The 14010-nt window shown below is 39.7% G+C and overlaps 1 protein-coding gene across 1 annotated transcript in view; it reads right to left on the bottom strand.

Moving 5' to 3' along the window:
* Nucleotides 1-13390, bottom strand: part of LOC129240498 (uncharacterized) — a 53247-nt gene extending 39857 nt beyond the window's left edge. Inside the window, exons 1-3 of the mRNA XM_054876335.1 lie at nucleotides 11879-13390; nucleotides 10171-10790; nucleotides 2512-2606 (exon numbers count right to left, since the gene is read on the bottom strand). Coding sequence (XP_054732310.1) covers nucleotides 2512-2606; nucleotides 10171-10522 — 447 coding nt within the window. The 5' untranslated portion in view covers nucleotides 10523-10790; nucleotides 11879-13390. The remainder of the gene's footprint in view (nucleotides 1-2511; nucleotides 2607-10170; nucleotides 10791-11878) is intronic.
* Between the last annotated feature and the right edge of the window lie 620 nt (nucleotides 13391-14010).

Raw genomic sequence — 14010 nt, 5'->3', positions numbered from 1 at the left:
AATCGACATTTCGGCATCTCCTTCCTCACTTCGCTCTATGAACTTCGTAAACAGATTTATTTATTTATGTTTTTTTTTTTTTTCAAAGTAAATTTCCATATTTTAAAAGCGTTTTTCTGGCGCTAAACGATTCGTGATGACTTGCCAAACCTTACTGAACAGAAATGCCAACACAATTTGCCATTCTCAGCTGTCAAACCATAGTTATCGATGTCGAAAGTTCTCAAGCAGCTAAAAAAAACATTTGACACATTTGGATTGTTTGGTGCCTTGCATTAGAAAGCCACTCCGAAGATAACTTAACTACTTGACGTCATGAGCTGTTTTACAAATACAAGCAGTGTGAAGCTGGTAACACTTCATACCGTCCACCCTGTATTTTCAGACCATCACTTTGGACGAATTTTTTGGTTAGGCTCTAATTAACTCCACTTTGCCTTTTAAACTTTTCTTGGTTTCTTAGAATCAACGCTAATTGCATTTAGCGTTCTGCTAAAGTTCGTGGAGAAAGTTGCAAGAGTCAGCTTTTATCTAGATTGTTCTTGTAAAATATTTTTACTATGCCGGCATAAGGGAGCATTTAAAAAAAAATGAGTTAATTCACAAATAACAAAAAGAGTTCGTCGAACTGCCCAAAAACATCTAAACCAGAAATAGGAAGGAAGATCAGTAAGATTTGTGATAAAAAGAAAGTCAAAATTATCCGCTTGTTAAAGTTTCAAGTGCGTTTTCAAGTTTCATGGAAGATTTTTCGTGTGTCCGCATCCGCTTTGAGAAACTCCGCGCACGAGAGATTATTTTCTAAGTAGGAAAAAAAAAATTGCTCGCTTATTAAAACGTCTATATTTGAGAGCTTTCACTGTATTTGTAAACAAGCGCTAACAGCTTTGTTATTTTTAATCCGCATTACTTCAGCATAGTTGGGTAATGGGACATTAAGCTGCATCTTCCATGATTGAGCGATCGAGTTTTGTATATTTTCCGTTCGCTTTGTCAAGTTTTCCATTTATTGGTAGACTACATTTCTACACACCCCTTGATCAAAAAGTTCCCGGACCAATCACTAGGTGATGCCTTAAATCAACTGATTTGATTCTGTTTTTGTTTTTATTTGGCTGCCACGACTGCGTTTAACATTGCTACCAAGACCGCCATCGCTTGACATTTGTTGAAGGTACGCGTCTTGAGTAAAGGATTTGTGGAAAAAGAACTCGCGAACTCGCACAGTGCCCTCATTATCTCTGAATTTTTGACCAAGAACAAAACAAAGATCATTCAAAAGACGATTTCGTCTGATTTGGCTCCTTGCGATTTTTTTCTGTTCAATTGAGTCGAAAAATCACTACGAGATCTCGTTTTAACAGCTGAAGGGAAGTAAATGGGAATATCGATGACGGATCTGATGGATATACCGATAATAGAGTTCCAGAAATGTTCCGAGAGTTGGATCAAACGCTGACATAAATGCGTTCCACTTGCTACGGAGTACTTTGAAAGCGATAAAGTCTTCAAAAGTGATGAAATGAACTTGTATTTTGAATTTTCTGAATATATTCCGAGGACTTGTTGAACAAGGTATGTATGCTTTGGCGCTTGTTGGATATGCAAATTTGCTGCTCGATATGCCAACTAAGTCATTTTTGCGGTTTTGCGCATTTCATTTTTAGTTGCGGTTTTCAACAGCATTCGATGGAAAAATTTCTCCATATGTATGTGCGTATACATATCTAAAGATTCGCATACATACACATACATTCATACGCGCTTAGAAACGTTATGAATTAATGACCTCAAATTTGCTTATTCGACTCACTTTTTGGCACACATTGACCAACTTCTTTTGCAAAATCTGTTGAATGATTTTCGCCCGTCACAATTCATCATCCACCAAAAACCATCAGTGACTTTGCAATTCGCACTCCAAAACGATAACGTACATATGTATGCACTCGTGTGTCTGTGTTAAAAATTGTGTTAATAACCAAAAGTGTACTGAGTCGTTATCTGCATTTTTCAGCTCAGTTGCTCGCGACTTTTACTGACATCCGCGCGTCCAGGTAAAAGCTTTGGCAATGACGCTTTTGAGGTGATTCAAACGAACAGCTATTGTTTGCTCATTTCTCCCTTACTGCAGTCGTCTAGGCAAAAAGTATTCCATTCTTCCTCTAATTCTTGCCGAAGATGTTCTACCGCAATTCAATTATTTTGAATGTTCGCTGTAAATCATTAATTAAATGCATTTAAGGATTTTAGTCATGCCGTATTATAATTTATGCATTATGTGTCAGAGTGTCACAAAGTTACTTTGCCGCATTTGAGTTGTTTTCCCACATTTTATCAGGCAAATTCGCACTCTCATGTTTTATTTCCATTATTTGGTTTTTATTGTACATTTTTGTATTTTTATTTTAATTTTTTCTTTTTCTTGTTTTTCTTTTGTTGCTTTATTAAATTTGTGCTTTGGCAGTTGTTTACTAATTTGCGCTCACTCTCCCTTTCTTCCTCTCTCACTTTGTCTGTCATGCTATGTGACATATCGCACACGTTCTCCACGTACTCTGTCTTTAGTGATGGCGTCGATTGCAGCATTTTCGAGACAATGCACGCTGTGCAATTCGTGAATTATTCAATAGATTCATGGAAAATTAGATGGAACAGCACTTATGGAAGAATCACGCGTCATTAAAAATTTATCAGCTACTAAGCTGTCTGATTTCTTATGCATCAGTGTGCGTTAATTCTGCTGTTTGTAGGGACTGGGCAGGGGATGTGGCAAGTAGATAGGTCCAAGACTGATGGAATTCAAAATTGCGTCATTCCGAGGCCATGACGTCAGCACGGAAACAAAACAAACGAAAAGAAGAGGAAGAATAAAAGTTAATGCACCTGGAAGCGTCGGCCGCCATAGCCGAATGGGTTGGTGTGCAACTACCATAAAGGAGGGCGGTGGTTCAAATTTCCGTGCATGAAAATCAAATAATAGAAGCAGTCTTTTCTAATAGCAGTCGCCGTTCGCCAGGCAATGGCAGTGTATTCCTGCCATGAAAAAGCTCCTGATAAAAACCAGTTGCCATTTGGAGTCAACTTAAAACTGTGCGTCCCTCCATTTTGTGGAACAACGTCAAGACGCACACCACAAACAGGAGGAGGAGCTTGGCCAAACACGTAACAGAAGTGTACACTACAATTATTTATTTTGTTTTATTTTTTAATGGAAAGCGTGTGGAGTTGCCGGTACCCCGACGCACGCGTCCCCAGTCGCGCATTTGGGAAAACCTCGTAGATATTCAGGGTAACAAATAAAATACCAACAGCGGACCTAATCAGGCTCGGCAGCATCTGATTCAGAACGAACGGCTGCAAATAGCGTCCGTCTTGTACTAAACTGCTAATTCACAAAATGCTCCTCACCCAGCTGGATCTAAGATGGTAGTCACCCAGTGTGGACTTTGAACTAACAAGGTATTGTACCCGAAATAACTTGTTACTGAAACTGCAAAAGAAGATAAGAGACGAAACCGAATTCTCCCAACGACTTTTGGTATGAAATCAAGAACGCGAATAGGGATGGTAGTACTATGCGCCATTGAAATATGTATGAGGGATTGTCTCCGTAGAAAAAATGAGAAAATTCTACATTTACGAGGGTCGTTTGAAAAGTCCGTACAAAGTTAGAGAGATGACAACTCACCTTGACCTTACAGGGTCATTGCGATCCACTGTGTTACGTGGGAGCCTCATTTTTTCTTCGTGGAACCATTTTGTGGCTCTTATGAAGCGCGGAATCAGCCCCATCACTACACCAGATACTTCCGTAAGCGAATTGGAAAAATATTTACCTAGAAAACCTGCTATGATTTTAGCTAAGCCTGTATACTTGCAAAGGAAGTGCTCAAGCGATTCTTCCTCTTCCTCATCTCAACAATTTTGACAATATTCATGTAAAGAAAGCCTCAAAGAATGCCTGTTAAGTTACTAGTATCCCTTGGAAGAACACTCACCAACTTTCAGCCAGATCGGCTTACTTCTTTGTGTTTGGAATTCGTTTGAGTCGAGGAAGTCAAGTGATTTTCCTTTTTCATCACGACAACGCACCAGCCCACGTCTCAGCAGTTGTGGTCGCAAAATTAATGGAAATAGTGTCCCAACTTGTTTCTCATAACCCTATTCTCGAAGGTGCAGGAAACATTACCCTTATCTGGATTCCTGGCCATAGGAATATAGAGGGAAATGAACCGGTTAGAACCGGTTTCTCTGTCCCCCTCTAAGACATCAGTGTCCCTTTGTCCGTTGTTAAAGGGAAACTACACAATTTTTTTCTAAGAAAAGCGCAAGACAGATGGAGGTCTGTCTCATCGTGTGCTATTTCGAAAACACTATGGCCTCAACACGATAGAAACAGAACGCTTAAGGGGATGGGAATCCCTCGCCATTCAATTACCAAACTCATTGCGGTGTTCACTGGTCACTGGCTGCCGGGGAAATAGCTGGCGGGGGAAACAAATTGATTCAAACGAGAAGGTAATTGCAGATATAAATGGCTATTTTTCAGACTTGAACAAATTCTCCGGAAGGGATTAACAAACTAGAAGTGGACGTTGGATGAAGTGTATAAGTTTGAAAAGGCACTATGCAAAAAAAATAAAAAAAGGTTTACCCCGAACAATTAAGTAGTTTTTATTTGTGTACAGTTTTCCAAGAATTCTCGTATATCTTGGTGGCTAGCAAGCGAAACCATTCGTACTTTCACAATTTAATTGAAATCCAAAATATTCCACTCTCGCATACAAAGGCTTGTTTATTTTCGTCACCACTTCTATCGGTTTGGGCATAACACCACCTTTATATTCTCTACATCCCAAGATAGATCTATATGCACATACACACCTACATCTACGCGATGTTGCGAATTCAGAAGTTGGCGCCTTCAGAAAACCAAAAGAAAATTCCCATTAAAACCCCACATCACCGAACGCAAAACAGAGCGAAATTCCCTCATTCGGCACCACTGCCTCTGAATAACTATGTGAGATAATCCATCAATTTACACCTTAGTTAGTTTGTGTCAAAACTCAAGAAACACCAACAATTTTTCACATGCAAGAAAGCGCAATTTTATCCAATTTAAATTAAAACAAAAAAGTGCTTTTCAATTGGCACTCTCAACTTTGTAAAACCACAATCAATAGCCACCAGGCATTGCTCTCCTGCCTGCTCACAATACAAGCGCTCATTAGAAGAAAACTTTCGAAACCAATTTCTCCAGTTCACTGCGCTTTCCCCTCTCTGTGCCGGGTGTAACACTTGTCGTGTTTTCATTGAAGTTTGTTGTTTTTACTGAAGTGTTTGTCAGTGATTTACTCATCTATAATTGACCTGACCTTCTAACTGCATGGAATTGTACAAGCTTCTAACGACAGCAACAGTTTCACATGCACACATACATACATACTCTCACATGCACTTCTGTAACAACAGCATCACCACTAACAATTGACACCAACGGCAAATTTTATCGAAGTTGAACAACTTTTACCTAACGTTTAAATTTTTCTTTTATTTGCTGGGTTTTCTTTGTCACCCCCACCCATTGACTCCCTCTTTGTTCGACTCCACAGCTACTTATTTGACAGAATGCCTATTTTTTCTATCCTTCGTGAAACTTTTAAGGGCGAGAAACTTCAGGAACAACAGAATACAAATGCAATTGGTTTGAATCCACCCTGTGTTGGTTGCTCTTGGCATTGTCCAAAACGGCAAATGGTATAATGTGCACTGGGCAATGGAAAATAAAAAACAACAAAATTATAGATAAGTAAACAAGTGAAAGGCAAAGTGGCAACATAAATTTCGTCTAGCATATTGACGTTCACTTTCAAACGGCTAACGCAAAAGTCGGTGGGAAGGTCATGAGTGAAAAGCAGACGCTATGTGCGAGGGCTTGTATACCCTACTATGCGTGCTACAAGCACTCGCTTCTTAATTTCACGACAATGTCAACATTTTCAAGTTGTGGAATTAAATTAAATAACATTTAAGAAAGCGTCAAGAATACTCGTATTCGGCAGTTTCCCGTATTTGAAGTTTTCATGTAAATTAAGGGTGTGGAAGTTAATTTTGTCAGAAAGTTTCTTAAAAGTTTTTTATAAAAATAATTTAAAAATTATGTAAAAAAGTAATTTAATCCTTAATTGAATAAAAACCCTTAATACTAGAGGTTACAGTAGCCGCATTCCGCATCGTTAAATTCGCTAACGAATATATTTCCAAACTAAACTCTGGGTGGGACGACGTTTTATTTGTTGATGATAACAAATATAATGTTTTTGGATCTGATGGGCGCATAAAAGTGTGGCGAAAACCAAATGTGGAAGTTCTAAGGTTAGAGCTTGAGACCTACAGTTACACACGGCAGTGGTAATGTTATGGTGTGGGAGCACGCGTAATTGGGTAAATGATTTTCATTGAGGCCACTTTGAAAAAGGAGTCTTGTCTGGTTATTGTGAGAGATAATTTAGAAGCTAGCGCAGAAAGGCTGAGTATTTTGCGGAAATTTAAATTGTTTTAAATAATGGCCCTTATTGTGGCGTATTGTGTGAAAGGCTGAAGCCCACCGTCAACCAACTGATTGGACCTTATCAGTGTGGCTTCAGACCTACGCCAAATCTTGGAAAAGACCCATGAAAGGAGAATCGACACACACCATCTTTTCGTCGACTTCAAACCTGCATTCGACAGTACGGAAAGGAGTTACCTGTATGCCGCTATGTCTGAATTTGGTATCCCCGCAAAACTAATACGGCTATGTAAGATGACGTTGCTCAACACCAGCAGCGCCGTCAGAATTGGGAAGGACCTCTCCGAGCCGTTTGATACCAAACGAGGTTTCAGACAGGGTGACTCGCTGCCGTGTGACTTCTTTAACCTGATGTTGGAGAGCCGCAGAACTTAATCGCTCAGGCACAATTTTTTATAAGAGCGTACAATTGCTGGCGTATGCCGATGATATTGACATCATCGGCCTTAACAACCGCGCTGTTAGTTCTGCCTTCTCCAAACTGGATAAAGAGGCAAAGCGAATGGGTTTGGTGGTGAACGAGGACAAAACGAAGTACCTCCTGTCTTCAAACAAACAGTCGGCGCACTCGCATATCGGCACGTACGTCACTGTTGACAGTTATAATTTTGAGGTTGTAAAAGACTTCGTTTATTTAGGAATCAGCATTAACACCGATAACAATGTCAGCCTTGAAATCCAACGTAGAATCTCTCTTGCCAACAAGTGCTACTTTGGACTAAGTAGGCAATTGAGCAGTAAAGTCCTCTCTCGACGAACAAAGCTAACACTCTACAAGACTCTCATCATGCCCGTTTTAACGTATGGCGCAGAAGCTTGGACGATGACAACATCCGATGAAGCGACGCTTGGAGTGTTCGAGAGAAAGATTCTGCGTAAGATTTTTGGACCTTTGCACGTTGGCAACGGCGAATATCGTAGACGATGGAACAATGAGCTGTATGAGCTTTACGACGACATAGACATAGCGCAGCGAATAAAGATCCAGCGGCTTCGTTGGCTGGGTCATGTCGTCCGAATGGATTCAAACGCTCCGGCTTTGAAAGTATTCGATGCGGTACCAGCTGGTGGTAGCAGAGGAAGAGGAAGGCCTCCTATGCGTTGGAAAGATCAGGTGGAGAAGGACTTGGCTTCACTTGGTGTGTCCAATTGGCGCCGGTTAGCACGAGAAAGAAACGACTGGCGCGCTTTGTTAATCTCGGCCAAAATCGCGTAATCGGCTATCGCGCCAATTAAGAAGAAGAGAAGAAGAAGAATGGCCCTTATGCTTCGGGTCTTCGGATATAGCGATTATTTCAAGAATTACTTCTTTCTATCTACCGCGAAATGATATATCCCCTGCCCCATTTCCGGACATCAACCCCATAGAGAATTTATGCTATGATTTAGATCGCCGTATCCGTGAGCATCTGTATCGTAAAATTACTATAACAAAAATTTTGAACAAAAGTATACTTGAACACATATCTGAGCATCCAGAAGATTTAATAAAAAAAAATCAAGTAGGCTTTCCACCAGGTAGAACCGGCAAAAGTAACGTGAAAACATTTCTTGATATTTAATGAGATGTCAGAGTTACTGTACCATTGGACGAGCGCAATGAAATTCGATTGCAACATAAGAACAACATCTGTATCTCTAATCACAGAAAATATTTTGAAATCATCAGCGCGTGGAAGGAAAGAAGCTACTCGACGAGAGTTATAAGAGGGTGCAGGTTAAGACAAATTCAACGTCCGCAAAACGAATTTAAGGAACACTTTCTGAAGGCGCTCAATGCGATTAACAGAGTTACTGTGATATGGAGTCCAAACGAACGTCCCATATTTCAAATTGAAGCGTACGAAAGGCGTATACAGAGTCATTCATTGTTTGTCCGCCCAAATGAAGTGTTCGCTCGAACGACGTTAATATGTACTGATACCTAAGACTTCGTATAGGAAAAAATGCTCGCCTAATAGAGGCGTCTTTTAGGAGAGGTTACACTGCAGTAGTTTAAGGGTACATGGACCAGAAAGTTGTGCATAGGTTAGCTTAATAAAAAGCGAAAGTTGAATAAGATTTCCTAGCAATGCGGTCAATATGGCTTTTAAATGTACATTTAGTTGAAAAAATAGTACCTAGATATGTTCATCAGTTGGTAATATTGCAAGAGTTGGAAATATTGCAATGAGCCACGAACACATTACGAATTTTCGCAAAAGTGATTTGCAGCATTTCTTGATATTCAAAGGAAGAGGGTTTTTCGTGCACCAAAGTTGCAGATGCAGATGTCAAGATCATCTTGAAGTTTAAGTATATCACTGAAACGTTTTTTGTAATAAAAGATTTTTAAATCAGCTGCATAGAACAAATAATTAGTGAGACAATGCATTTCAAATTCCTTGAAAAACTGCTGGAGAATCCGCTACTAAATGACTTATACTAAGAAGCTTCAAAAAATATGTATGCTAAAGACCTAAACTTTAGCTCAGAAAGAGATATTTTTAAGTTAAGTTTGTTAAAAAAAATGTAATTAATATTTAGACTTTAAGAGTAATCGGTAGACAATAAAGAAGTAAAGAAATTTATAAAAACATATTCAAGAAATTCAATTTTACGTACAGGGTGTTTCAAAAAAATATACTATATATATTTAAGATATTACATTTTGTATAAAAAATCTTTTTTTAATAAAAGCAAGAAACGAGCATGTAAATTTTTCAAGTGCTTTTATAGCTTTTACCCTTCTTTCAATGCGAATACAACTCCGAACGTAGAAGGTATAACAGTTAATGGCAAACTGAAATTGTATGGAAATCTTTCGCCATGAACTCAAAGCCAACTATCAAAAATTGCCAAAAGGAACGTTTCGCTTGTTTCTGCTTTGTTTTGTTTTCCCCTTTTTTTCAATTAAGAACTCTTGCTGTAGCTGCACCCATCAGCGCAATTCCTTCGTTACACCCTGGTGTCAACGGTGCGCAACCGACACCCGCACTTCCCAAACTCCATTGCGCGCTTTTTAGGCGAACTCACAAAGCTGCCTTTGCGATTTGCCACAGCAACGAGTTTACGTCTTTTGCCCAACGCTTTGAAGTGCATGCGTTGAAGCGGAACCAGTTTTGCGATTTATAAAAGATTTTTATATTTTTTATTTTTCCTGCTTCCCTTATTTTAGCTTCTTTCCATTTATTGCTTTGCTTCCTTTGTGATTTCTACGTAAATACAATTGCAACTTTGCAATTAATTCAAAAATATTTTTTTTATTTATTTTGGTTTGCAAACCCACTCATTATTTACTCAGCGGTTAGGCTAAATCGCTAGTTTTCATACAACCAAACACACGTGACCAAATGGGCACTTAATCTCTCGACAAACACCAAGACTGCTCAACTTTCAGAGTGAAAACTTTTTATTGACATTAAATTAAATAGCCGTTAACGGTACACCCACATGGTTAACCAACCATTGCCCCACCCGCCGCAGCATTCCATTAGCTACACTTTTCACTCCATCGCCAACCAGTTAGTCAGTTGGCCAGCTAACTTAGCTTAGTGGGAAAGCACTTAGCATCATTTTCGATTTTCTTATTTCAACAACTTTTTGGAACTTACCTTTTTCCTCAAAGTTGCCATTCAGCTTGATGTCGATAGATTCGAAGTATTCCCTGGCGTAGTGGCATTGTTCGTGTGTGCTTGCAACTTTGCTGCTCGAATCGCGTTGCAAGCGGCGTCGATGATGTGCGTGCTGTTGTTCATGATGTGCGTGGAGATGACGGCCGTCGAGATTTTTTGCACTGGCTGATGGCAATGCCAAGCAACTGCTGGCCACCACAAGAGCAATGCAAACTTGCATTAGCAGGCGTAGATAAAACGGCAACAACGATTGTCGTGGTGGCTTTGTGGCAACAGCCGTTGGCGCTGTTGCAGCATTCCGATTGCCAACTTTGGTCGAGTTGTTGGCCATTATGTATTGCGTGCTATACGCGCGTTCGTACGTCTGCGCGCGTGTGTTTGGTAACAAAATAAAAAGTCGGCGAGTAACGCAAAATGGAGAATGAATTGAGGGGTTGTTACTTCTGTGTTGTAGTTGTTGTTGTTTTGCTTAATTAAGTTTTAACTGATATTTGTCGGCTAAAAAGCGATTTACGCAATATTCTTAATTTTGAGCTGCTGCTTTTATTCGTTGTTTTCGCTGTTGTTACTGAATGTCGGCGAACGCCTTTGATATTCAACTATGCAAATAATTAAAAAAATCACTGCCTGTAAATGGTTCGAACTCAAAAATAAGATAAAACTGAAAAAAAGAAAAAATAACCGGTCTGAGAATTTCGTTTGCCAATTAACGGAATATATTTAATTTTCCTTCAACTGTACTTTTTTTGTTTGTAAAGAAGCACTTTTGCCGCTGCGGCTCGTTGCACTACTCGATCAGCTGACTGCTCACAAGAGCAACCTTAGCTGAACATGAAAAACCACGTGTTGCAGGTGGCGCGTACCTGGCTAACAATAAACGACACACGAATTTTCGTGTCACAACTTGCCACATGCGACCGTGCACTGCATTCAAGTACGTAGGTAGATGCGCACAAATGTTGGGTTAGTCAAAACCTTGTAAATGCTATTGTTTGTTGTTGCTTTTGACATACAACTGCTGACACAAATTGTTTTTCTCCCTTTTCGTTGCCAAACGCACTTAGACTTAGCAGTGGATTTTTCTTTTGTGTTTGCAGTTTTGTCAATTCACTTGCGCTGCGTTTATTCTAGCAGCTCTGCACTCTACTTCCGCGTATTTTTCAGCACAGCAGCTGGCGTTCAGCCACTTGCCGGCTATTTCAAGCGCTGACAACAATTGTGTGCTTCGCAGTGTCTATAGATAGCTGCGCTTCACCGCCTTTCAGTGCGCACACATACACACGATGTACGCTTGTGTGTGTCGCTGAGATGAGTATTGCGCCAAATCGAGTTGCCGCGGCCACCTTTTGAATGCCCCTGCCTGCGCTATTAGTTAGCAGCAATTTAGTCAGCTTTATTGATTTTATTGCTTGGCCTTAAATTTGCTGCTTTACGCAGCGGCGCATCTGCCAGTCGGTCATGTGTTCATCAGTACAGATTTTTCGCGCTGGCGCCGGTGCGGGCAGTCCATTCAACCGACCAACTAACCGTACAACGGAGCAACGTTTTGTTTGCGGCGTACTAATCGTGCACGGCCAATTGATCAACCAATGACTAACACCCCTCTCGGCTTCCTGCTTCTATAAACGCCAGATTTTGCTATCTTTTACGCGCGCATACAACCACACACTCGCTTCTATTTACTTACGTGCGTCTAATCCAATTTGAGAAACGCGTCCAACGACCGCACGAAGCACACGAATATAACGCGTCGAGGCGATATCTCAGCGACTGACAAACCGAGCCAAATGTACGAAAAATAAAAAATAAACGGCAAAAATGTAAAAAGACTTTCGTTCGTTCGTTTGACTATCGGCCGGGATAGTGCGCGAGGCGATGCGGCTATGCAGAGAAAAAGCCGCTCAAGCGAATAAAAGGCAAACAAACGACGTTTTGTTTTATTTCACTTGTTCGTAGCGTTGTTGGATGTGAGCTGTTGGCTTTTTTGCTGTTGTTTTTATTGTGGTTTACACGTTTCGTCGGGCGTGCTGGTGCTGAGCGATATGTATGTGTGTATGTGTGTACATATGTAGTTGTTGACGTGTGTGAGTTGGCGAATTTAATGTGCGAAAAAGTACATTAAAAGAAACGTTTGCGGAATCTAAACAAAGTATTTGATTTTGTCACGCTTCTATTTTTTCGTTGAACTTTACTTTACGAAACTTTAAGACGAATGCCAATGAGTTCGTTTTTTCGTAAGCCTCTCGCCTAGCAGCTGATTTCTTTGCCTTTGTGATTCACTCGCCCACGTTCATTGACTCACTAACGCACTGCCCTTTTGACATCTGCCCAAGAGCAATAGGCATTCGTTGAGCATCCAGCTTCCAACGAAACTAAAGCACCATTAGCGCTTGTTCCCACACTGGCTGCGCTTAAGGTTGACGTCGTCGTTGGCGCTGATGTTTTTGTTGTGGCAGCGCTAATCATTAATCACTCACCATGCGATCTTTTGCTTAGTTCTAAATATTAATCTTTTGCGTTGCGTATGGCTTCTTCTTCTCGATTGCAATAGTAACAATAAAAACGCCTAACAGAATTGTGACATAATCGCGGCACTGTGGCGAAACAAAAAGCACTTAACAACTCACTAAGAACCCGTTAAATGTCAATGTGCTATCGGCACCGACACTGACACTGCAGCACTTTCCGAAGCACAATAATAAAATAAAAAAAAAAACTGGCACCGCAGAAACCCTGCGTTAGGTGGAATTAAATAATTTCCGTTTTCTTTCAAATTCCGAATTGCGGCGCACCGTTTCGCGAACTTATTTATCTTTCAGATACGCTACTAAACACTATTTAATTTCAAGCAATCAATTTTGCTATTACATATTTCAGATTTTCGCTCGACGTCAGACACTCGACGCTCGTTAGTCTGAGTGCTCTTGCTTTGCGCTATTGTATTGTTGTTATATTGCTTTTTTCGCTTATATTTTATGCATCGATTCTGCTACTTTTTCATTTACATACTTATTTGCATTATTTTTTTCTTTTGATTTTACAATTTGTTTAATTTTAAACTTTGCTCGTTTTGCGAACACTCACTCGGATCTGCGTTTGCTGCCTATCTCACTGTGTTAATTATATGTTGTTGTTTTTCTATTTCTTAATCGGATTGCTCGCGTTCAAGCAGCACTGCTATAAATACACGTCCAAACGATTCGACAACTCGTTTACGTTTAGTATTTGAAAAGCGACAAATGTTCGTTGCAGATGGCATCCAACATCCGGCAGTTCGGATCGAACATGTTCGTTGTTTATGTTCGCTTTGGTTGCGGTTGTGTGTTTGAGGCGGAGAAGAATGCCGGTAAATGGGTAGAGCTTTGAAGAGCAACACAGTAGTGGCGATAGGAAAAGGAGAAGGGAAAACATGTATTAATAAAATTTACAGTGAACTCGCTGAACCATGAACTAATTTATACATTTTGAAAAAAAAAAAAAATACTGGAAGAAAAAATATATATGTTTGAAAAATGTTTTAAAAATAAACAAAATTCAAAACCTTAAGTTCAATAAACTTTCATTTGATTTGCAGAATAAAAGAAAAAAAATTATTACCGAAAGTAAATTTTTGTGAAAATCTATAAGTTTGACTGCCAATTTGCAAACGTTGTCTTCAAATTCTAGAAGCGCTCAACTGCCATATATAAACATTTTAGACGTTAATTAAATTAGATTATATATTTTTTTTTTAGATTTTTTACCAACCGTTATTTAAATTAGATGAGACATTTTTTTTTAGATTTTTGACCAACCGTAACTTTTCCTTCACGATTTTAA

The sequence above is a fragment of the Anastrepha obliqua genome, chromosome 3 (genome assembly GCF_027943255.1).
Source record: "Anastrepha obliqua isolate idAnaObli1 chromosome 3, idAnaObli1_1.0, whole genome shotgun sequence".
NCBI classification, from domain to species: Eukaryota; Metazoa; Arthropoda; class Insecta; order Diptera; family Tephritidae; genus Anastrepha; species Anastrepha obliqua.
Note: the sequence above shows the minus strand (reverse complement) of the source record. Positions and strands in the feature narration are given on the sequence as shown.